General features: G+C 47.9%; 1 protein-coding gene across 3 annotated transcripts in view; it reads right to left on the bottom strand.

The window, feature by feature from the left end:
• Positions 1–23,167, bottom strand: part of MTMR14 (myotubularin related protein 14) — a 31,262-nt gene extending 8,095 nt beyond the window's left edge. The window contains exons 1-18 of one of the 3 annotated variants that reach the window (XM_066195826.1): positions 22,946–23,117; positions 22,732–22,877; positions 18,386–18,494; positions 17,284–17,359; positions 16,499–16,559; positions 15,838–15,960; positions 15,237–15,310; positions 12,397–12,467; positions 11,747–11,821; positions 9,361–9,427; positions 8,315–8,400; positions 8,000–8,076; positions 7,725–7,761; positions 6,179–6,249; positions 5,498–5,547; positions 5,146–5,284; positions 2,239–2,415; positions 1,275–1,786 (exon numbers count right to left, since the gene is read on the bottom strand). In XM_066195826.1, the coding sequence (XP_066051923.1) occupies positions 1,651–1,786; positions 2,239–2,415; positions 5,146–5,284; positions 5,498–5,547; positions 6,179–6,249; positions 7,725–7,761; positions 8,000–8,076; positions 8,315–8,400; positions 9,361–9,427; positions 11,747–11,821; positions 12,397–12,467; positions 15,237–15,310; positions 15,838–15,960; positions 16,499–16,559; positions 17,284–17,359; positions 18,386–18,494; positions 22,732–22,877; positions 22,946–23,074 (1,704 nt within the window). In that variant the 5' untranslated portion in view covers positions 23,075–23,117 and the 3' untranslated portion in view covers positions 1,275–1,650. Of the gene's footprint in view, positions 1–1,274; positions 1,787–2,238; positions 2,416–5,145; positions 5,285–5,497; positions 5,548–6,178; positions 6,250–7,724; positions 7,762–7,999; positions 8,077–8,314; positions 8,401–9,360; positions 9,428–11,746; positions 11,822–12,396; positions 12,468–15,236; positions 15,311–15,837; positions 15,961–16,498; positions 16,560–17,283; positions 17,360–18,385; positions 18,495–22,731; positions 22,878–22,945 lie in introns of those variants that run through there. The other 2 variants (XM_066195824.1, XM_066195825.1) reach the window with 2 other exon arrangements.
• Positions 23,168–24,026: the final 859 nt, after the last annotated feature.

The raw sequence follows: 24,026 nt of genomic DNA, 5'->3' as shown, positions 1-24,026 counted from the left end.
GACTGTCATTACTGAGAGCTCTCTGCAGAGCAAGCAGCACCTTGTCCTATTCTGCAAATAGTCTATGCAATATCCTCCTGTGTGTTTGTCCTCCGCAGATGTGAGCTCATTGTCATGTTGGAATAAGCTAGAAAGACTGATAGTGGAGTTGCCTTTGTACTGTTTTGCCTAATAAGAACCATCCGGGGATTTACAGGTACCCAGGACCTCTGGATCAGAGCAAGATTCACAAGATGGGCTGGTAATGTTGAGAGTGGCAGCCTGTTGACATTGCTTGGCCTCCTAATGTCTGACTGGGCATTTGTGACCCCTTTTTTTAGGGCAACCCAGTTCCCCACTCCCAGGCCCTGCTCACGTCTCCTGTTGACTTGCCTTTCTGTTCCCTCCAGAGCTCCCCTGCCTGCCAGCACCTGGACTGGGCTGTTGACCTGAACTACCTGAAGGATACCAGCTGGCATTTTACAAGCAACCATTTTAACCACTGCAGCAGCAGTTGAGGAAAGTGTTTTGTTGCTATGGTCACACAAACAAGATTAGGAAGTCAAGTACAGTGGTTTCTTCACCTCAAGAGTCTTGGGTGTTGACCTGCCAGCAGCACTGCAGGAATGAAGGTATTTTTGGCATCCTGAGCAGCCTCTGTGCTCCTGCTTTTCCATCTTAGTACAACAATTCTTCAGGAGGCAAAGAGACAGAATTTAAATCTTCCTTCCATCACAGTCCTCCACCCAAAATGGGATTCACTGTTTCCTTCAGGGTAGAAAATGGTGGCTGAAGGCACTGTGTTATCTACCAGACCAATTCAGACTACCACAGTTGACACAGGGAGACAAAGGCCAAGTGGCATGACAGAACCTTTCAGGAGAAAACATACCATGCTTAGAACCCAGAAACTGCAACCCATGACAATGTCTGATAAGGCAACCCTAACTCTCACTATGGTGTTCTTCTGCCTACTCCTGTTTCTCCTCTTTGCTCTTGCACAGCAGTCTGGCAGAAGTCAAGCTGCTTCTTCCTGAGCACTGCTGCAAGCTTGCTACTAGCAAGCACTGAACAGACTTGTCAGGCCTTGGGAATGGCATGGGACCACACACAGGAATTGTGGCACGACCGTTGTGAACAAAGTAGCTCCCAAGACAAGCTGTTTCCTTTCCAGCGTTTTCTTCTCTTCTTGGGAGATTCTTTTCATCTTAGAGGAAATGAAGAGGGGGGGCCCAGCAACAATTCAAACCCCTCTTATTGATGTCTTTCCCTGGGGAGAACAGTTAGCATCATTTATGAAAACTGTCAGACACTGGGGTTTTTCTCTGGAATTGAGAGACACTTGTTAAGAAAGTCTTATAAATTTTCAATGCTTTACTTGTTTTTCATTTTATTTTCCATATGATGAGAGAGCACTTGGATTTGGCTGGTGGCTGATTCAGAATCACTAGAAAAAGACTCATCAGAAAACCTGCAGAGGCTACACAAGCATTTGAAGCTGTTAACAGCAACCTCTTATCTCAGAGTCTCTTTATTCCATGTTGGCCTGAACACATGGTGTTTGCTCCACAGGCTCTGTTCTTTCTTCCCTAGGCCAGCTCACCGCTCGACTCTGTCCTATCGCAGCGTCAGACTCCAGAAGGGTGCCTTTGTTATGGTGTGAGATTAGGCTCAGGTCCAGGGTCCCCATTCCCCAGCAGGAACACACAGCCTTCCAGGCAGAATCCTTTGTGCTGGCACAGTGCTTGCAGCTTGCTCCCAGCATATTCCTACCTCTGCTTGCCACCAGCACCCAGTTTTTTCCAACCTGCATCATCAGGAGGGTCAGCAGGTAAAAAGGGGGACAGGATAGATGCAGAGTGAGGTCTGCTTGGTTTGAAAAGCTTCCTTTCCCAAACACCACAGACATTTCAAATCCTGGTGGATGCATTAGACAGAGAAAGTGCTGTGAGCTGCAAGCATGCAGGATGCAGAGATGCCAGAGCTCAGAGTTGAAGCATGCGCTGAAGACAGGCATTAGACAGCTGGCTGTTACCAGCACAGTTCCTCTCTCTTCTAGGGGCTCAGGCAGGAGTGTCTGTGTTTAACAGCCAGCACTTCACACAAAGCCAGACTAAAGAGGAACAGGCCTCCCAAGGTTTGTCCATAGATACAAACACTGGTGGCTCCAGTGTTTCCAGAGCCACAGAAGTGCAGCCCTGCAATCCCTTTACCAGACACTCATTTTGCTGAGAAATGCCCTGCTCCGTCCCACCTCACCTGGATCTGGGCACTTCTAGTGGGCTGCTTCCGATCCTCAGGAAGTTATCAGAATGGGTTGATGAGGAGGAGCTGGAGGACTTGACTTCAACCATCCCTGTGGAAGGCAGCCTGTCTTCAGACTGCTGCGCTCTGCTCCAGAGCACGGCTTGCGGTGACGATGCACAGCTCTTCCTCCTGAGGGATAGAGGACGTGGGTGAGAAAGCTGACTTTTCTATGTACTCCAACTAGGAAGCCTTTTCACCACAGGCTGGAGTTCAGCCCAGCAGCTACAAGCCCTTGTTTCCACTAAACCCGCCCTCCTTCCTCACAAGGAGCCATGAGTCACGGGTAAATGCTCAGGGAGGGGGTACACTGAGCTCAACCCATCTTAGCCCATTCTTTTATAGATCACCATCCACGTGACCTGGAAATCAGAGACGGGAGAATGCATCAGCCCACACACACACAGCGATTGCTTTGTTTAGTCTAGCAGCAAAAATGCCTTGAGCAAGGGGCCTCCCAGCAGGGAAAGACCATTTTAATCTGCTCCAGCTCCACGGTGTGTATCCGCCCAGGTGGGCGTTCCTGCGCACCGAGGGGGACAGGGACACACCACCAGTGTTATTTTCCCTTTTAGCAATTCCCTTTGGTCACCACTGGCCACACTTCTGACCATGTGCTTACAGCTGACAGTCACTCCAGATGCAGGTACACTTTAGCTCTCTCTCTGTCTATGCTCACAGCCCAAGCTGTTCTGGCTTATTTCCTAGCCAGCACATTCAGGCTCTGTTATGATTCACTGTCCATTGCTGCATCAGGCCTTAGTTCACGGTACCATCCAACTACATCAATTACATGCCAAACAAGTACACATTTGGGACTAATTCACATCACTGCCACCCCATGTTCAGAAGATTTTCCTTCTTACATCAGTTGTTTGGTTTTGTTTTTTCCCTGGAAGAGTCCCAAGAATTTCTCCCCTTCCGAGACCACACTGAACTGGACAAAGACCTCCCTAGGTACAAAAGTAAAAAAACAAAGTTCTAAAGCAAACTCAAGAGGAAAAGATGTAATTCTTCCTAAAACATGGAAGGGCATCTCAGCTTTGAGATCTCAAGCACTGTCAGCAAGTGCAGCTAAAGACAGGCTCATTGTACAGTGGAAAGTGCGATATCCTCTCTTCATTTCTTGAAGGGTGTCCACCCTCAAACATCACACCACAGCCTCTCTTAAGCTTTATTCATCTCATGTTATCATAGCTGCCAACATCTCCAAGTACAGCCTGCAGAAACAGGTTTGAACAGCTAAAAATCAAATGCTTCTCCCTGCACAGAGATTGTGAGGCCACCTGTTTTCAGGGCAACACAACAAAGTACATCCCCTCATGTTATGCACAGCCCAGCTCATCCAGCTTGTAGCAAGACCCACGTATGCTCCAGACCACAGAGCCACAACACCCTACAGTAAAACATCCGTGACCAGTCTGCTCACTGAGCACTCATGGCAAGGCTCACAACCTTCCCCTTTCCCAAGCTCATGCCCCCCAGCATGGCCCAAACCATCCCTGCGGAGCAGCTGCTAGCCCCAACACAGCCTGATGTCTCCCACAGAAATAAAAGCAACCCAGAGTTAAGAGACACATTGCAAAATCAAGCCCTGATGCACACAAATGCAGCTATCTCCTCCAGCATGCTCTGGTCACTTCACATCTTGTAAAAAGCACACAGAGGTTCTGTGCAGCAGAATCGAGTCTGTGTGTCCTGAGCACTCAGAGCAATATAAATGCCTTCAGTTCACCACCCTGCAGCCCTGCAACTGGAAAGCTGTTCTCTACTTGACGCAGTCACTTTGATGGGGATAGGTAGGTCTGTGTGTTAGAGGATCCATGTTGCTCACTTGGCAAAAAGTTTGAGATCCTCCATCTCCATTTTGTGATTCTGCAGGGATATTCTCCTTTCCCTTCTCAGCACTTTAAATTGAATATCCAATGTGCTTTAGAAAGGCTGCTGCCACTAGCATGGCTGCAAGTTCAGTCCCAAAGGACTTCAAATGCCTCCAGCACAACCCAGATTTAATTTAAAATAATTGCAATAAAAAATAGCATCTTCACATGTGCTGAGGGAGAGGAGAGGAAAATTAAACTGAGAGGGGCAACCCTACAGCAAGACTCTGAAATCCCCAAACAGCACCAGAAACTCCACAAGCAAGTCCAACACCTGTCCCAGAGCAGCAGAGTTGCCAGACACCTTTCCTGCTTCCAGGCAGCCACCTGAATCCCCAGGCAACTCCTGTGTGACCCTCTATCAAGAGGCAGTACTGAAAGTTCTGTATTCACCCCTGGAAATGTGTCTAAGCAGTGCTGCAGGCAGGAACCCGCTTTCAGCTCACATGCCTCATGCTGGTAGAGGGGCTAAAATTTAGAGGGAATTCTTGGCCATCCAGCCATCTGCACTAATTGCAGACACTCCCCGTGTATAATGTCTTTCCTAAACTCTGATTAAGCTTCATTTTAGGGCAGCTAAACCATCTCCACTTTTCCCTGGGGAGGCTGATGTCAAATGTAATTTTTCTGGTAGTTTGGAACCATCTTTTAAAAGTAATGAAATCCTTTGTGGATGAAGTTTAACAGTGAAACTGGTGAAAATTATATAAATGTGCTTTACTCTCATCTATGTACAAACTTAGGAGCATCCCTGCAGAAGCCTGACAGCCTATTAACATGGGGTGGCCTTCAATTTTTGGTGCAGAAGCTCTGGAGTACAAGTTGCAGCAAAGCTTCTGACAGCTAAATTCTTCCCCCTGCACTGTAAGGAATTCATGCTACAGAGAGCAGACCTGGAGGGCAAGACACTTCAGAAATATTTTCTCTATCAGACCCAGAGCCAGCCCCTTTTGTTTAGCCCACCAAGTGATTATCTCCTCACCATGCTGCTTGAGCCTGTGTTCCTGCTGTCATCAGCTCCACTGCTTCATAAGTAAAGCTCCCAGCTGCTCCAGGGGAACTTTCCATCCCCAGGGAGAAGTCACTGCTCAGGCTTGTGGTGCTGCCTCGGTCTTTCTGCTCTAGAGAGAAGAAAACAGAGCTACCTGAAGACCAGCTTGGTTTCACTCCATTTCTCTCCCTTAAAGAAATACAATTCCCTGTGCCCTGTGTTCTTGCAAGGCCCCACAGGCAGCTTGCCCATTTGGGGTCATCCTGAAGCTGCGAGCCCAATCCCACAAGCAATGAACCATTTGCAGCACCCAGGGGCACTGATGCTTGACAGCAGCACTCACTGAGCATGCAGATCTCCTCCAGGGTGAAGCCAGGTGGCAAACTCTTCCTTCTGGGGAAGGAAACACAGTGTTACCTCTGGTACATTTCAGGGCACTGTGGAGACAGGCCATGGCCAGGTCTCTGTCACACACAGCAGATCACAGTAGTGGGGAATTAGCTATGCAGGGGCAGAAGGGAGAGGATGGGCCAGTGTGCACTGTCTGACTCCTCACAGTCCCATCCCAAACTCCCTGTGCTTTGAGAAGGTGGCAACAGGCAACACTGCACATGATGTGCTTATTCAGAGCATCCATGGTGGGCTTTGCTTCTTTCTGTCCCTCCTCAAATAAGAAGGGTTTATGCTGGGCAGGTGGTTAAAAACCAGCCACCCCTCTGTCCCCACCAGTGCCTGATGGAGCTTGCTGTGCAGCCTGCTTGAGCCAGAGCACACATCTCTGGGTTCATCCGTGCTACAGCAGCCACGGACAGTCATTATGCAGAGAGCACATTTCAGCATGGACAGTTTTTCAGAGCACAGCGTAGCACCTCACAAGCCTCGGCCCCGTTTTGCAGCCTTCAGAGTGCAGAATAAATTAAAGAAAACTGGGCCAGGACACCAGGGCTTCCATCTCCCCAAAGAAGCAGCACTAACAAGCTCCCTGGCTCTGTAGCCCATGCAGCAGCAAGCATAGGCTCCTTACCTCTGTGACTTCAGAGCAGAGAACTCCTCAGAGGTGATGTGCTTCAGAAAATTGAAGCAGAAAAAGAAAATCTGAGCAAAGGGAAAGAGAAGAGCGGTTCAGGAACGAACCCGAGGCTCCATGCAGCCCTTTATCTTGGTGAGGAGGTGCTGGCAGGAAGGAGATAGCAAAAAATCTGCGGCTACCAGCCTCCAGTGTGTGCCATGGGCTGCCACCATCCCATCCTGGGCCTTCTCTTTCATGTAAACTGCCCCTCTGCTCCCTGCCATGGGGAGGCCCAGAAAGGAAGGGGAACAAGAAGTCTCCTTATCAATACCTTGCACACATGCTGCAAGCCCACAGCAGGTACTGCTGCCATCGGTGCAGAATGGAACAGAGATGGCAGCAGCTGCTTATACACCTGGTAAGCAGCAAACCCAGCAGGACTTGCACGGTTAGAGCTACATGCTCCACCTAAGCAGCAGACCAGTACCACATCTGGAAGCATGAGGTACCTACAGCATTTGTGGCCCCAGGCTCGTGCCCTGCCTCACCCCAGTCTGCTCTGCATCATTCACCCCACTGTACCTCTGCCACCACACCCACCCGTGCAGTGCTGTGCCCTTCTCCTGGGAGAAGTGGGGAGCAGAGAGTGCCAGAGGCAGCAGCCAGGCACCCCCTCTCCTGCTGCAGCTACTGACTCCACCTATGACCAAGCAGGCACCAGAGCAGAGCTCTCAGGCTTGAGCCAGTAGAACTCCAGGAAAGGAATGAATAAGAAGAATGATACTAAATCTTTCAGGGGATTCTGTACCCCTGAAAGATGGAAAATAGGCCAGGGTCCTGTCTCTGCCATTTGAAGGTAGAAGATTCCTTAGTAAGATGAGAGTTCAAGGAGCATGGGAATAGCAACAGGGTTAGACACACACCCCACCTCTTTTCTATCCAAAAATGATAGTTCACTATACTGCAGCTATAGTCAGAGCAATCTTTTTTTTGCTGTTAAACACTGCAAGATTTTGAAGAGAATTTCTTCCACTAATTTTAAGTGTGTCCCAGACCCATATGTGCACCCACAGACACATCCCACCAAATTCACACACTGGAACCAGCACAAGCTGCTCCATGAGCCTGTGATGACATGCAAGCCACATGCAGCTGCAGCACCCAGGCAGGAGGGCTAGTACTCAGAACAAGCACACAAGACTATCCAGCTTCATCTTCAAGGAGTCACACACCTTAAGCATTCTTCTCACTGCTGAGCTGAACAGCAAGTCCTAGCACCCTCTGATGTGAGCCCTGAACACTACTGGCACAGGAGAGAAACTGGCAGGAGTGACACCCCCCAACAAAACTGCAGCCTGAGAGAGAAGTAACCCCACAACTTTTGCATCACAAAGTCACAGGGCAAGGATCTTACCTTCTATTTCCAGCACCTGAACAATCTTTTTAAAGCTCAGCCACATCACTGATACTACCAGGAGCAGGCAGTGAGTGCTGCTACCATAAACAGATATCCTGAGAACACAAAGCAGTGCTCAGCCACTGACTCAGACCCAACACTCACCTCTTCTCCTTTACTGAGTCGATCGACTAACATGTGCCTGGAAAGAGAGCAAGGGAAGCTCAGTCACATGCCAGAATCAGCAGAAGAGTACAAGCTGACAAGATCAGCCAGAAGCCTGAGCCCTCAGGTTAAAAAGGGCACCAGCCCCTCTTGTACCAGCTCATTGGGAGCTGCTCAAACATCAGCCTTTGCCTGTGAACAAACATCAAAGATGACCCCTCAAGGCTTCACCTGTGTTGCACAGGGACGCACATGCCAGTAAAACTTATGCCTACCCAAAGAGAAACCAGTCATAGGCCACTGTCAGGTAGAGAATCTCAGATGGCTCCAGGGACGTGTGGATCAGCCCATCCTGCAAAGCAAACAACACAGCCTTCAGGCAGCAGCCCTGGGGACTAGAACTTGGGAGTTCATGATCTGCTGAAAACTCTCATGGTGATCCAGGGTGCCCATCTTCCTCTACCTGCCTGTGACAGCACATCCGAAGGAACATTAGGAATATTAACAGCCTCCCCACCACTTTCTGTTGAAAGTCACTCACCCTCTAAGCAATCAGCCCCAGAAACAGAGGAGGTCAGGCAGGTACTCACAGCCCACAAGGAGAGGCGCAGCAAGGAGATGAAGAGAGGCGTTCGATCCCAGCCAGATATACAGTGCACCAGGAGTCCGCTGTCATCTGCTCCAGGGGTAGGGAAGGAGACGGAAAAAAAAAAAAGGATGTTGCAATGACTTCTTTATGGCAAATCTGGAGAGACAAGCTACTCTTTGTACCCACATCCCAGGCTCAAGAGCAGAGCTCAACCAGAACATTCTGTCTTAAATACAGCAGCCAACAAATTGCTCAGAGTGTCCTGGGTCGTCAGCAGCACCAGCTGATGTGCTGCCCTGGTCTTGACAGCTGCGCAGGAGACAGAGTCATTAGATATGAACATCACTTTACTACCCTGAACATACATCTACCCAGCTTATACCCACTATCACAATCTATTCCTACACTGGTGAGAAAACAGCTCCAACTGAACATTTTTTCAGTCTACTAACCGTTCTGCTTCACACTGAGCAGATGCACACACAAGGCACAAATCCTATACCCTACAGAAAACCTGCAGCATGTCCCAACACAAAGTATAGTTGGCCATGCTGTCAGAGCCAACCATAGCTCCACCATCAGTGCTAGGTCACAGTGCCCAGAGGGAATGGGATGTCACACAACAGACACTCTTCAAAGAGTTGGGGTGTCTGTGATGAAAGGGGGTGGAAGGGGCTCTCAAACAGGCACCAGATTAGATCCTTGGGGAGACAAAACACAGGTAACCAGAAAAACAAGAGCAAGAGTCAAAAAACAAGGACACATTGTTCCTTCTCTTCATGTTTAAAGTAATAAAACAATAGGCTAAGTTTTCAGATTTCCCCTCATGTTTAGGAAGAAAGGGTTTTCAAGGAATCAGCAAGTCCCTCTCTAAGAGGGGAGCTGGAGTTCTGAGATGGTAGGACCATCACCCTGTTTTGAAGGGAGAGAATTAAAAGTGACTTCTGTATTGGGAGTTGATCCACAGTGGCACTAATACCATCAGCTGTTTTTCCAGGGACAGTAACTGCTCCAGTTACACTGCTGGGAGCAAGGAGTTTGCCTTACCATCACTATTGATAATGGAGATAAGCAGCTTCAGGTAGTTCTGTGTCTGTTGTACTAGGTCCCAGCTCTGCAGAAAGAGTAATGTTCATGGTAAGGATCAGCAAAAGGCTGCTCTGCAGCTCAGAGCTGCTCTATCCAGAACAGCAGCAAAGCACAAATAATCACGTGGCCATTCCTCAAAGTGACAGACTTCCCCTTTGTACCAATCCCCCCATCCTCTGCAAAAGGCACTCTGGAACAAGATACCGGGCAGGCAAATAAAACAATAAAAGGCCATCTCTACTGTCTTCCTGGCTGGCAGAGGAGCTGCTTTGCCTGCAGCCTCAAAGCTCCAAGCAGTCCATGCTCAGAGAGGCACCAAACACCTGCAGTGACCCAGCTCTGCACACGTGCACTTTACCAAGTGGCTGAGCATCCATGTGTACAGTGCCAGCAGCACGATGGGATGTGCAGCCAAGGCCAATGGCCTGTTCCCACAATCCCAGCACTTTGCTCAAAACTCTGTGGGGCCTGAAAATGTCCCCAGCAGGCTGCTGGCAGAGGGCTGACTCTCAGCCACCCTCCAGACAGGCACTGGACTTCTTCAGTAACCCCCAAATAGCAGCAGAACTACAGAAGGGCTCTGAACTCAGAGAACTCCATTACTACAAGACATACAAGTGAAGAACATCAGAACAAGCCCAAGCTTGTCACTTGACCATCACGTCACGAGCAGATTCAAGGAATTTCAGTGGTTTGATCAGAATCAGAACTAGCTCAAGGGAAATAAGATAGCACTGGCAAGGAAAAAGCAGAGCGGGACACATTTCATGGCAGAAGTGTTAATGGTATAAGTGACATGTGACCACAAGCAACAGAACCCTTGCCGTGTGCTTGCATGGGTGCACATCTGTGTGTAACCACACTGAACACTAGTGCCAGACAAAGAACATATTGCTCAGCCATGAAGCCTGCAGAGCCACAAAACAGTAGGGAAACAGGAAACACAGCCTGCAGCAGAAAAACACATAATTACAAAATCTTTTATCTGCCCAATTCAATCCATCTTCTGCTTATTTTAGAAGGCATCATCCAATTATCCAGTCTGATCTCTCTATATCACAAACAAGAAAGTTTTCTTCAGTTGCCTCACGTACAGCCTGAAGCTTGCACTCGGCAACATCTTTGCCCAGAGAAGCTTCTCAAATAGGGGTGACAGCTCATTACTCCTTTGGCATGTTCCAGCAGATTATCCTCAAAAATAACATGCAAGACTGCTTTTCCTTATCTGAAGTCCTGATTTCAGATGCAGATATTGCTTCCTATGCAGCTCTTCTTCCCCATATTGAAGAGTGCTTTCAAATTACTATTTTCTCCTTACAGATGTACTTACACATTAATCAAGTCAACCCTCCATCACCTTAGTGATTAGCTAAACGGACTGAGAACTTCAGTTTTGAGTGAAGCATGTTCTCCAGGCCTCAAATAATTTCTGCATCTATTTATTACACCCTCTTCAATTTTTAATATCCTTTTAGAAATATTGGCTGCTCAGTTTTCTAGTGAACAAGTTTCTAGCCATACACAAGCTGTAATTCTATTAGTTCTGCTTCAACTTTACTGTGATTCTGCTTATGCTGGCACTTAAACAGTATTTTCATCACTGACAACAAACACTGGCCCAGCACAGTGAGCTCTGCTGGTTGTGTGGTGCTTCCAGCCACAGGGTACAGTAATGTGACATGCTCCAGCACAGTCAATCCCCACAAAACCTGGCAGACCCACTGATGTGTGAAATGGAGCATACTAATCAGTAGTACAAGGTGATACTCCCTGGTGTGAACAAAAGGAGCCTATGAAGCTTGAGCAAACAGAAGAGTTCAATTACTGTTTGCCACGCTGTCCATATTAAGGAGTGGAGACCTGCCATGGTCAGTTATGATTCTGTACTCCCCTCCCACAGGAAGGCACCTTGCATACCCATGAAGAAGGTGCCCAGTCCCTCGGCTCTGTTCACAGAGGAGAAGGCTGACCTCTCCCAAGACTTCCCACAGCCAAGGCAGTCTGTCCAGGGCAGGTCCATGTCAAGCTGGGACTGAGAACAGGGAACACTGCTTTCTGTTTCCTTACCTTTGTTAGCAACCTATCTCCCTAATGGATTGTAAATTTTCGAAAGCTACAGAAAAAAGTCAGACTTTACAGTCAGCTGCCTCGGGGCACAGCAAGCCACGGAGCTTTTGGGTACAGGATTTCCACTGCTGTTCTGAACTGTCAAGCAGCCTCGCCCCCACTGGGATGCTATGAAATGAGTCAGATTACAGCAATAGGAGCAAGTCAGATTTCAAATCTCTCCTGATCCTTCCTGAATACATCCCTGACCTCCCACAGAGACATCCACTTTGCTCACCTGGTACTCGCTCCAATCAATATCCAGAGATTGGGTCAGAGAGACTGGGATACTTAATGGAGCATCTACATAGTCCTGTAAAAAACCCAAACACAGTTGGTCAGAGAAAAGTCATGACTTGAAGGGAGTGAGTTCCAGAAAAAAAACAAGACAAGAAATGCCAAATGGCGCATGAGAAGAAAACATCTCAGCAAAGGCTCTTTGGACACAAAATCTTGAATATGTAAGAATAAACTCAGACTCTTGGAAGGACTAATGGACAAGAGGAGCTTTTATGTGCTCCCAGCAGTGAAAGCAGGGCATGTTAGTCTCTGAATTTCTGTAAGACTGCCTCACTCAACCATCCCCTCAGCAGGCGACAGAATATGAAGAAAGAACTGAGAACCAAGATTATCAATAAGGTCAGAATTCAAAACTGGGAGCAACCCATACCTTCCATGAGAGGTCAAGCATCCTAGACTTCAGGACAATGATTCATTTATTTTGCACATGAATTCTACAATCAATAATTTAGTATGTTCCCTGTTTAGTTGATTTCCTTGTTGTGATCAGAAATAGGCACATGACATACACACCATCACCGAGGAACTGGGAGGCAAGATTTAAGCCCAGTAAAACACACAGATCTCCATTTTGTAACATCTATGTACCTGTTTCCAGTTAAATATGAGACCTTCAGCTGTATAATCCCGGTCTTTGTAGTCCTTAAAAAATTCACAGCCTGCAAGAAAAGGAGATAACGAACAACGATTCAGCTAACTGGTATCTAACAAGTGAAGTGCCCTGTGGGACTAGGAGTGCTGGCAACCCCAGGCTCCAGAAATCCAAACCAATCAAAACTGCTGCCTGTGGGAAGAGAAGAGCAGTAATCCTCAGTACACTGTGCAAGCACGGCCTCCAGCAACAACAGCCCAGGGCACTCAGCAGTACAGACACACAGCAAAGGGCAAACTCCAAACACAGCAAATGGGGAGCTTGAGGGACTGATTTAATTTTTTTCCTGAACAAAAGGTTTCACCAAGGAGCTATGTTTTGCAGGGCCATGGACTTTTGCACAGATCTAAAGCATCAGCTTGACATGCTGAGTGAGAAGGAATCACCAAAAGAAGGCGTTGGCACAGCCCTGGGGAAAGCCGACTTTCACAGGGCATCTGCTGCAGGTAACAAGAAAGGGCTCTGTCAGAGGTGGCTGTGATTTCTCTCACATTTAAGTCTTCTCTTTCAAGCATGGGATTTACCCCACCTGAAGGAAGGGGCTACGTAACCACTTCCAAGCTGTCCCCCAAGCCCTTCCCTCCTTAAGCCCTCCCCTCCTTAAGTGTGTCCTTTGGCTCAGCTTTTCTCAAACAACTATTTGAAGTCTCTGCTGCAAGCTGCAGTCACTTAGTCACAGCTGAAGAGCACCATTAGCACTGCGGCTGCCTGCAGGCTACACAAAACACCTCTGCCAGTGTGCTGTGTACACCTCAGCAGTGCCACCCAGACACCTCTGTGCCAGGCACAGAGCATGGAGAGTGATTCCCACCCCACAGGTCACAAGTAACTTCAATGGAAAAAACAAACAAACAAACAATCTTTGTGCAAGGACAGGACTAATCCTCAAATATGCAGTCAGGACACAGTCTGTCAATTGAGATTTAACTCCAATTAAACAATGACTTCATGCAAAGAATGGGGGATTATGACATAATTGCTGGCATCCACAAATACCAAAAGCTTCTACAGATACTCCATTTTAACTCAAGTTTTTTCACTCAAGTCTTTCACAGACAGTTTTTACACCTTGCTTGGTAAAATCTGTCTGGATGGCTGAGTCCAAAGAGTGGTGGTGAATGGGGTTAAATCCAGTTGGTGTCTGGTCCCCAGGTTTTGTGGTGTACCCCAGGGTTCAGAATTTGGTCCAGGCCTGTTTAATATCTTTACTGATCAAGTGCACCCTCAGCAAGGAGTGGAGTCACCAGCCCTGGAGGCATTTAAAAGACAGGCAGATGTGGCACTCAGGGACATGGTTTAGTGGGGGACTGGGCAGTGCTGAGTTAACGACTGGACTCAATGATCTTAAAGGTGTTCTCCAACCAAAACAATTCTGTGACTCTGTCTGGACACTGCCTTGCCCACCCTAAGGCGAAGGATCTCAGAATAACTTCAAAAACAAATTACAAAACAGAAATTCTTTCAGTGCAACCCTGGAAACATCAATAAGAATGTATCACGGCATTTGGCCAGTCACTGGAGGGGTTGGTGATCCTTAGATGTGTATGCCTTAGATTTAACAGAATGACAACATTCCCCCATGGACCAGCACTGCTGAAATCAGGCAACATCTGCAGAGAGTGTTTGCAGTTTTATAAGGTTTATCTCTAGCGTGACAGTGAAGAGCTGCTAAAAGAAAGCAGCTGTCCCAGAGGGGAGAAGAGGAAGGACCTTCACTGAATAATATTGCTTATCATATGAAGATCCCATACAGAAACAACTCTGCAGTTTAACTCTATAGAGTCACTTCTTCTTCATTCCTTACAGCCCTACAGAAGACCTGTGCCCACAGTCTTCACCATGTTCCAAGTCTGGTGATGTGTGCAGCAGCAACATGTATCTGTGCTATGTACTACAGAAACCAGTAACGCTCTTATTTCTGCAAACTTTGGCAACCTGCACGGCAAACTCGATAGAAATCTTCATGCAGCTTCTTTGAATTGCCATCAATTTCTGTATTAAAGGAAATACACCTTTAAAAATTTGTTTAAGAGCAACAACCAGCAATGATGGAAAAGTCTGGGTCTGGATCATCCACCAGAGTTTTGCTGGGTTTTGGTTTTTTCTCCTCTCCTTTTCTTTGTGCACTAGGGAGAGAGAAGAGTCTGCAGACAGATCTCAACCACAGCAGCCTCACATCTGATCCTGTCGCCAAGCCTGACATCAGCAGGCAGGCAGGAATATTCAGTTCATCTCTAAGAGTGCAAGTGACCCAGCAGTGGTTGCTAGGCACAGGGATGGATATAGCCAGAGAGACAGGCTGCAAAGGGCTGCCTCTGTCGTACACTGCAGGCTCAGGTGAACTGTTCTGCAAACACTGAGGATTTCTTACAGTGGAGCTCTGCAACACTAGACTAGAAATTACCCTTAAGAATTGGGTTTTTACATAACAGAGAACAAGATAAATATTTTGCATCAAGTAGTAGTTTGGAGTTGCAGAGATGTCAAAGGCCATCTTAATCAGCTCCACCTCTGGGACTTTTCCTCCGTGCCTGAATTAATAAGGAATGATGAGAAATTATTTTGCCACCTCAAGGAGTGCCTAATGCTGACTCACACTGCCAGAGCATCCAGGTTCATTGCACCGTTCTTGGTTTAAAGAAGATTTTCTCTAGAGGGAACATGGCATTCAGCAAGTCATGGTCATTTACATATACACACACAGAGTTATTTCCCAGTCCCCAGAAACAGATTGCCACCTGTCCCTTGTGAACCCCTCTAGAAATCATTCCTGTACCTGGATATGGGATGGAGAGAAGTGTGAAATCAGCGTAACGTTGAGCTTTGTCCACCTTCTCAGAAGATGTCACACTGCACAGGACAAGAGGAGAACAGCAGATATTTACAGAGCATTTTTCACACTGATGCCAGCAGCCAAAAAACTACCTGTTGCATCTCCCTGCGCTATGACTTGACTTAGTTGTGAGCAGGGGTAGAACTTACTCAACACATCCACGTAAATAGGTACAGCCCAGAAGCACTAAAGCTTTTCTCTGAGATAAGTAGGAGAAACATCTCCCTCTGTTCCTATGCACAGAGGGCTCCTTTGCTGTCTCCCTTCCGAAGGGGTGACTGTCTCATTACTATAAGCTCTACAGGGAAAAAGCCAGTCAGATTGAAGAAGATAGATGAAAGCAGCTATATTGCCCATTGATACAGTTTTCTGTGGCCTAAAACCTTAAGGTTTCCTTAACAGCACCAACTAACCTATCCTGCTGTAGAATTCTTCCAGGGACTGCTCCCAGGATGTTGAGTGCACGCTTGACAGCAACTCATATGTAAGGGCTACACTAGCTGCAAACCAAAGCTTGCACAAAAACAAATGAACCCAAACTCACTTCAAGCCAAATTTCACCTTCTTGTTTTCCACCATCAGGTCACAGATGTATCGGACAGACAGGTATCGAAGCAGCTTGATGTCATGCCCTCTGACCTTGTCAAACAGCTGGGAATCTGCATTTCTGCAAGACAGAACAAGGCAAGCAAGGAACTTGAGTCTGATTCTTCGCAGCTAAGCCACAGTTCCTCCCTGAACCACTTCCAGCCATAAGCAGCACAGCACAAGCCTTGTCTCCACAGATCTGAGTCAGACTCTGCAAACTGACACTGCAAGCTTCCTGCTCGTGGCCCCTTCCCACATCTCACTCCATTCTGCAACAAACACATAAGATATAACACAATCTCCGCAGCCTGGAGATGTACTTTTTGACGGAGTAAACACAGCAATGCCCTTCAAATACCTTTTTTAATGGCTCTACATATTCCTGTCTCCAGCCCTTCCCTCTGGCAATAGATTAGCAGGCTTCAGCTACACCAGGTTCAACTAGCCATTAATACTCAAGACTCTTTTCCAAAAGCAAGGAAAGCAAGACCCTGAGCTTGGCAATGGGTCTCAAGCCTATGCCCAAAACCCAAACGAGAAAAGTGCAGAACTGAGGGGCTGAGCCAGTCAGCTTATCTCCAAACTCCCTTTTCCTCACTCCAATGATGCATACAAACCTAAGCGCAGAGTCTTCCTCAGAAATATCTTCTGCATCTGCCCAAGCATCGTCAGAACCTCCTGCAAAAAAGGCATTAAGAACTGAAGCTTTTGTAAACCAACTTGATCCCCAGTCTGACAAGATATGTACACAAACAAAAAGGTCATGGTTTGGTGCCTTCTCTTCACATCTAAGTGTGGTTCCCCACATTTCTTCTTCCTGAAAATCTTGTTTTCTAATGTAGCCCACTCTTTCCTTGTCATTGCAAAGTATCTGGGCAGGTCAAACCCATGACTGACAGCCAGAGGACACCTCAAAAATGGTATGCAGGGCTTTTTTAAGCCAAGCTTCAGCTCCCACACTACAGACACCCACTACTCCCCTGAAGAGCTTTCTCTGGAGTCCAGTATATCTCACCATTAGGAACATTGATTCCCAATGATTAATCCAGCAACAGCAAGCTCTAATCCTCTTTCCTCCATTATTCCAATCCCCAGTGTTTGGGAATTGGTACCCTGAATCCTCTGGGATGCCTTTATTTGCCTACATGTTTCCTGTAAATCACTCTTCAACCTCAAGTTCTTTCATCACTGAGGTTCCTACAAGCTGTGACTGTCCTGTAGTACAGTGCTTGGAAATGGGACACGAGGTTTCAGCCTTCACTCTGTCATGCTAAACCTGACACAAGCAGCCCATGCTAGAGCTCTCAGTGGTCTTGAGGAGAGCTTGGCCTCACATGTAGGTGTCTGTCCCAGCACTGACCAGCATTGCCATGCAGAGAGTGACAAATGGTTTTTCACTCACCAGAGAAGATATAGTTGTAGCCAGTGCGCCCATAGAGCTCGCCCCAGCCAGCCAGCGTTGCTGATCTGCAAATATGCTGGAGGAAGATTTTTTAATTAATCACACAGGCTCCAGGAATCTTCCTCTTGTCATGCCTATATGCTGTCAAGTTACATAGAAAGGGTTGGTACCTACAGCTATGACCTCTCAGCTGTCTGCCCTGCAACCCTGGTCCAGACTGAGTTCTCCAAACACAGTAAACTCCCAAGTGCCTTTATCAGTAGCTAGTTTTTAAATCATATTTTCATCTCCAGTTCTCCAATGCATTAATACAGTCAGTTCCTGCCAAGTTAGCAACACATGCTCTGTTAATACCCTGCTTGAGCCTTATTTCCACATTCCTCTGGATGAGATTATGGATGGTCCCAGGATGACTCTGGGCAGTTCACTCCTGCAGAAAAAGGTCAGCAGATGCAGCCCACGATGGCTTCAGTCAAGCTAGATTAAAATTGTCATAGGTATGATTTTACTATTCATACAGTGTTTCTAAATTCAACTAAGAAAACTGAATTAAGCTAAATTCTAAATGAGACTATTCCTACAGGGCTTCAACACAGTTTAAGTAATTCACATAAAAATAAATCTAATTTCACTTTCTTACAGATCCCCTTGCAGACAAGACCACACATTCATAAGACCATTTATGCAATCTTGTGTCCCGAGGGAACAGACAAAGGAAACTTCTCTGAAGAGAGGAAAGCTACTCAAAGGGAGCTGCTGGGAAGAGTAAAGGACAAACAGGGACAATAATTATCTTTCCCCTCTGAAACGCCAAATATCTTAAGGACTTCAGAAGGGACATACACAGGAGGAAAAAAAGAAAGTTAGCTCTTTGGTGCAAGGCTCATGACTTGGTAGGGGGGAGCAGCCTGAAGTGCCCACAACTTATGCAGCCTAGACAGCAAACGCCACCTGCTACTGCAGGCTGCCTGCTTCTACCTAAGCACAGACTTTTATACCATTTGGAAAAGTGACAAGTGACCAAAGATGTGGCTGCACAGTTCAAATGGCAGAAGAGAAAGGTCATTTTCTCATTAAAGACAGGTAACCCATGAAGCTTTACCTTTCCCTTGTACAGAATGACTGGGCAAACAAAGCGTCCTCTACACCTGGCCATCTTACTCCGGTTGATGAGGTCCTGCAGTTTGCCAACTTGCACATTGCTCTCATACCTAGTGGGCAGAGATTCAGGTCAATACACAGAACATCTTCTCACACGTCTTTCAGCAAAGCCTCCACAGACACCCTGGGCTGCAATCCCATCCTTTTCCCTAGAACTCAGCTCTGAAGTTAGTAGGCATGAAAACACTTTTTTGAGAATTGTTTCTGCTGCTGTACAACACATTTGGACACTTTTCTGACTCCTTTTCTTTATTTTGAAGGACCAATGCACAGGATGTGACAGCACCATCAGAAACTGGCAATATGAGCACCATCAGTAGGGTCTGAACACAGACTAACATGTGCATTACTAGGAAGGACAGCCGGTGTCTACAAAAAAGCATCTTCTGTTTTCCTCCCTATCACCTTTCCAATCAAAAGCAGCTCAGCACTACCACCACAGTGAATTCACTATCAGCGTGACAGTTTTGCAAGAAAAAAAGAAATATAATAGAAATCAAATCTAGAACACTCCATGATCCTCATGCATTCGTGCTGCCAGGTAATTAAACAACTAAATCAGCTAGTGGGTTAAGCAGGGTACTTAGATTAATGTCACCTGCATCTGCAGAACTACATTTTGTTTGGTTTTCTTGTTGAAGTTAAAACAGAATTGTTTAACTGTTTAATTGTTTCATACCAGGAGACATTTTGGAAACATGTTAAAATTGCTCGAGTTTGTCCAAGTATCAGCCCACACTTAATAGGAATCCAAACTCACTTCTGAACTACACAGACCTCCAAGAGGGACTGTCAATGCAGAGAGGACTAGAGCTGGAATTGGAGAAGCATTCAGAGTGATATATTAAAAACCAGATGAAGTCTGGACATATAAAACTGCATGGCTATGCACCTGGAGATGATTAACAAGAATTTCCAGTTAGCCCTTTCCAGCAATGCAGCACGGTAGAAGAGCGAGATGAACTCCCTGATCCCTGGGTGTTAATACATTATCAACATGGTAAATCTGAAAAAGGGGAAAAATAAGACCATGGGAAATTCCCTAGAGAGATGCAGAAGTCCCAGCATTACTGCACAGAGCACAGGCTCTCAGCTGAGATAAAGCAACTGATTCTAGTGACCCACCCCTGCCTGAAAGGGCACAGGAAGATGAGTAGGATGGCCAAGGGACAGTCTATGCTGCAAGAGAAACCACCAGGGTCTGATGAGAAGAGCAGATGAAGATGAGCAGATGCACAGCAATATTTGCATCAGGGTGAAGGAGAATACAGCGGAGGAGGAGGAGTGTCGCAATAGGACACGAAATAAAGATGCTTGACTCCAGTCAGGAGGCAGTAGAAATCAGAAGGCTTTATTTACAATTTATTCAGCCCCTTTTATAACATGCAGCACTAAAAGGCACGTTATTGGTCCATAGGACTGACACTTCTCCCATTTGCTCAGTAACAGAAATAGCAAACAACACCTGTTGTTATGGGAAAGGAATATTGTACACACAAGCTGTTTTAGGGGAAAAGAAAACTGCTGAAAAGTTTCCCTTGTGAAGAGCAAGCAATTCTCAGGCTCAGAAAATATCGGGTCCAGAGAGGAGAACTCAAATGTGAAGGACAACACTGGCCTAAGAACAAATAATTATCTTTATGATGGAAGTTAATGGAAGCTGCTAGACTTCAGAATAACTGAGAGTGTGGAGCAATGTACCAGCAGCTGCCATTCTGGGAAAGATTAAAAAATTTAAACTATTATTAAAATGGAAATCGATCTGTTTATGGGAAATATTATACAAGGTGGTGGCAGTGGAAGCAGGGAAACAGAAAACAAGACTTTCAAATCCTTTTTTTTCTTTCTTTTTTTTTTTCTTTAAGAAGGATTTGGTTCTCAGAATTCATGGTGGTGGTTTAAGTTTTTTCACAGTTTCCTGCATATACAATTATTTTGCTGTCCAGCTCCAAAGACCTTTGACATACCAGAATTTAAAGAGCAAAAACCCAAGCTAATCTTTAAACAATGTGAACATGAGGGTGCTAATTGGAAAGGCAGGAAAATATGAGCAAGTGTGAGAAGAGATGCCTTTGTGTATAATTCCCAACACCAAACTATTTTGAAATTCTAAAGATTCCGATGCACAGATTTGGTTGTGGGGCTGTTTTTAAATGAATGCATGCAATTAAGAGATATATCATATCCTGCACTCTGCTCCAGCTCCCTTTACGTTTCCCTTGCAAAAGCAAAGGAAAAATATAGAGGGAAACAAGAATTTAAATGCAGTGTTACTGAAATAACTCCACGGCAGTGCTTCCAAGTCCAAAAGGTTCAAAACACACAGAATTCCTCCTGCATCTGCTTGGATTTCTTGGATTTTACTGTTGGCAAATTTTGATCAAGCAACATCCTTTCTTCCTGCAGCTGCCGAGCTACAGAATGAACTGATTTGGGTTAAAATATCAGTTTTTTGCTGTTTCCCCACATGGCTCCAGAAGCAGCTGTATTGGCAGAAATGATGGTACAGCAAAGAATCTGTACACGTGAAAACTGCTTCCAAACCACCTCAGTATTCTCAGAAGTGTGAATACCTCAAGCAGATCTTACCAGCTGACTAAAAATATTACAAAGATAAAACCAGAAGCGATCAAGGCCAGGTTGGATGGGGCCCTCAGTATTTTGATCTAGTGGAAGATGTCCCTGTCCATGGCGGTGGGGGTCAGAACTAGATGATCTTTAATTCAATTCCCTTCCAATTTAAACTATTCTGTGGTTCCACAAGTGGCAGCCAAAGAGACTGTCCTAGATGGAGTGTCCTGCCCACTTGAAGAGATTATTGCCTTCCATAACACAAGACGTGCAATGGTCTCTATTTCATAATTGTTCCGTAGAAGTAAAATGATTAAACTAAAAGCTGCATTTGTCTAAAAATCACTTGGTGGCTTTTACAAAAATCATCACACCTTGGAATCAGGAGAGTGATGATGAAGTGTAGTCTGTTTTTGTGACTCTCTTTGAGACACTAAATCAAAACTTGCCAAGAATCCATATAAATACAGTTAATTGTCACTGCTGGCTTGCAAAGGTCACGGAAGAAAATGGGGCACCAAGTGTAAGTACTCTTGTTTTGAATACTTGTCAGAAAAATCAAGCATCCTTTCCCCTTGCGAGAGCAGGAAAAGCAGAAGCATTCAGTTTCTCTTCCCTAAAGCTTCCCCCAGTTACATTTAAGAGCTTCAAACTTCAGTTTCCTGTTTTTCTGCAGCAAGGGGGTTAATCTTTTCTAATCTCATCCAACTGTTAGGCAGAAACTCTCCCACCTGGCAGTCAGTTGTGGCTGGTTTCCAAAGACCCCCTCCTACAGCACCCAGCCTACATGCCAGGATGGCAGCTGATGGTTTTCCTTCCTCAGGCAAAGCAGCTGGACATGTGAGAAGGACTTGTTGACCCTCCTTCTGAACACATTACTCTTGTCATGGACACACAGTCAAGACTGCAAAACTGCACTACGTTTTGTTGAAAGAAAAAGAAAAAATGAGAGGCTGTGGTTGGAGCTGGAAGGAGCAGCTCATACTCAGCCAGAAGTGAGACCAGCGTGATCCTGAGCTTGTGGGTCAAAGTCCAGAGATGTGTTGGCTCAGATGTACACCAAACTGAACAAGCGTTTCGCGTTAGCTCACTACACCTCAGCGCCCACAGACCTGTTCACCATGGCGGGGAGAGACGAAATAACCTGGAACCTTGTCTGAAATGACAGAAATATCTGTCTAGACTGTCTTGTCTGCCTAGCCCCTATCAGACCCCCTGCCCTGAGACGATTTGCAGACTAAAATTTCCCACATCAGAGGCCTTGCTGCAAGACCACAGGCGCTTCATCAAGACAGGGAGAGCATCACACAGGCTTGCTCCCAACCCTGAGCCTTCGGGTGAGCTGCAACACTACAATCGTCAGGAATCAACGCTGTGCTCAGGTTTACTCCAGGGCCACACGCAGCGGAGCTGGCACGGCCCCGGAGCACCCCTTTTTCCTTCACACCCCTCGAGTAACAGGCTCAGCTTGGCAGCTTTCACCAAGGCGGCCCAAGAGCCCTGGGAGGAGCCCCACAGGAGCTCGGCAAGCCCGGCAGGCAGCGAGGGGAGTCCCGGGAGCGGCTGACACCACCGGCTATAATTAGCACAGCACAGCCCGCAGGGCTTCCCCCGGCCGCCGGGAGCCTCGGAGCGCCGGGCGCGGAAGCTCCCCGGGACAACAACTCCGCCGGGCGTCAGCTGCCCGGGACGGGACACGGGAACCGGGGGCCTTACGAGTCACGGCTGGCGCCGACGTCGCGCTCCAGGAGGACGATGTGCCGCGGATAGTGGGCGCAGACCTCGCCGTGCACGTTGGGGATCACGCTGTAGCGATAATCGCGGGCGAAGAGCTCCAGGCACCGCCGCTCGATCCGCTCCACCTGCGCAGAGCCACCGCTCAATGCCCGCCGCGCCGCTCCCCGCGCCCCCCGCGCCCCGGTGCCCTCACCTTGGCAGCGGCGGCACCGCCGCCGTCCTTGGCGCGGTACTGTACCCGGGAGAACTCCAGCAGCAGCTCGGCCAGGGCGCGGTCCCCGGAGCCCGCCGGGGGGCAGCCGCGGGCCGCCGCCGCCGCCATGCCCGCGCCGCTCACCGCCGCCTCGGGCCCATCGTCCCGCCCGCCGCTTCCGCCCGCCCGCGACGCGCCCCTTCCGCCCGCTCCCGGCGTCATCGGGCCGCGCCGCGCTCCGCCCCGGGGTTCCGAGCCCCGCTCCGGGGGGCTCCGGGCTCTGCTCCGGCCCCGCATTGGGACCTGTAGAGAGACGCGGCAAACGCTGTCAGGCCTCGCCGAGTGGGTCCGACCGTGGCGCTGGCCGGCGTGCCCAGGGCGCTGCCCAAAGAAAGAATCCCGAGGCGGGCTTTAATTAAAGAAGCCCCTCCCGGAGTGTGGTCGCACGCACTGAGCCCAGGGCAGAGGAGCTGCGGGGTGAGCGGTATCGCTGCCGGAACACGCCTGAGGGCGGCACTGGCTCGTGTGTCCGGGCAGTGTCACGGAGCCAGCTCGGGCTGTGCGTGCCGAGGGCGACGGGCACTGCCCGTGCCCAGCCGGAGGCACACGGCTCCTTGGCTCTTAACAGGGGAACACAATGTGGTTTTCATCTGCATTTGTGTAATTTGCAAATCAGCTGTGAATCTTCACAAGCATTTAATGACAGCCGAGTTCAGCTGCAGCTAACCGCGGTGCATCTCGCTGCCTGACAGTTAAACTGGCCCGACGTGGTCTGGTCTGTGCTGGTTGGGAGCGGTGCGAGGTTGACGATGCGGTGACAGGATTTTGCGAGGGCACCTGCCGGCATACAAGTGCTGACAGCCTGTGTGACACTACCGGCATAGCCGTTTACCCCAGCCCAGTCATCCACCACACCCAGCCTGGCGCACGTTGTGTACCCCAGCCCTGTCACCACATCTGACCTGGCACAGCCGTGTACCTGGCCTCGCTCTGTCAGAGGTTTTGGGTCGACTCCTGCTGCCCCAGAGCGGGCGCAGCCACAGTGGCGACAACTTACTTGCTCCGTCCCCGCCAAGAGGGT

The sequence above is a fragment of the Chamaea fasciata genome, unplaced genomic scaffold (assembly GCF_029207755.1).
Source record: "Chamaea fasciata isolate MVZ Bird 193981 ecotype frontalis unplaced genomic scaffold, bChaFas1.0.hap1 SCAF_13, whole genome shotgun sequence".
In the NCBI taxonomy this organism is placed as follows: Eukaryota; Metazoa; Chordata; class Aves; order Passeriformes; family Sylviidae; genus Chamaea; species Chamaea fasciata.
The sequence above is the reverse complement of the archived record's forward strand: the minus strand, read 5'-3'. Positions and strand labels throughout refer to the sequence as shown.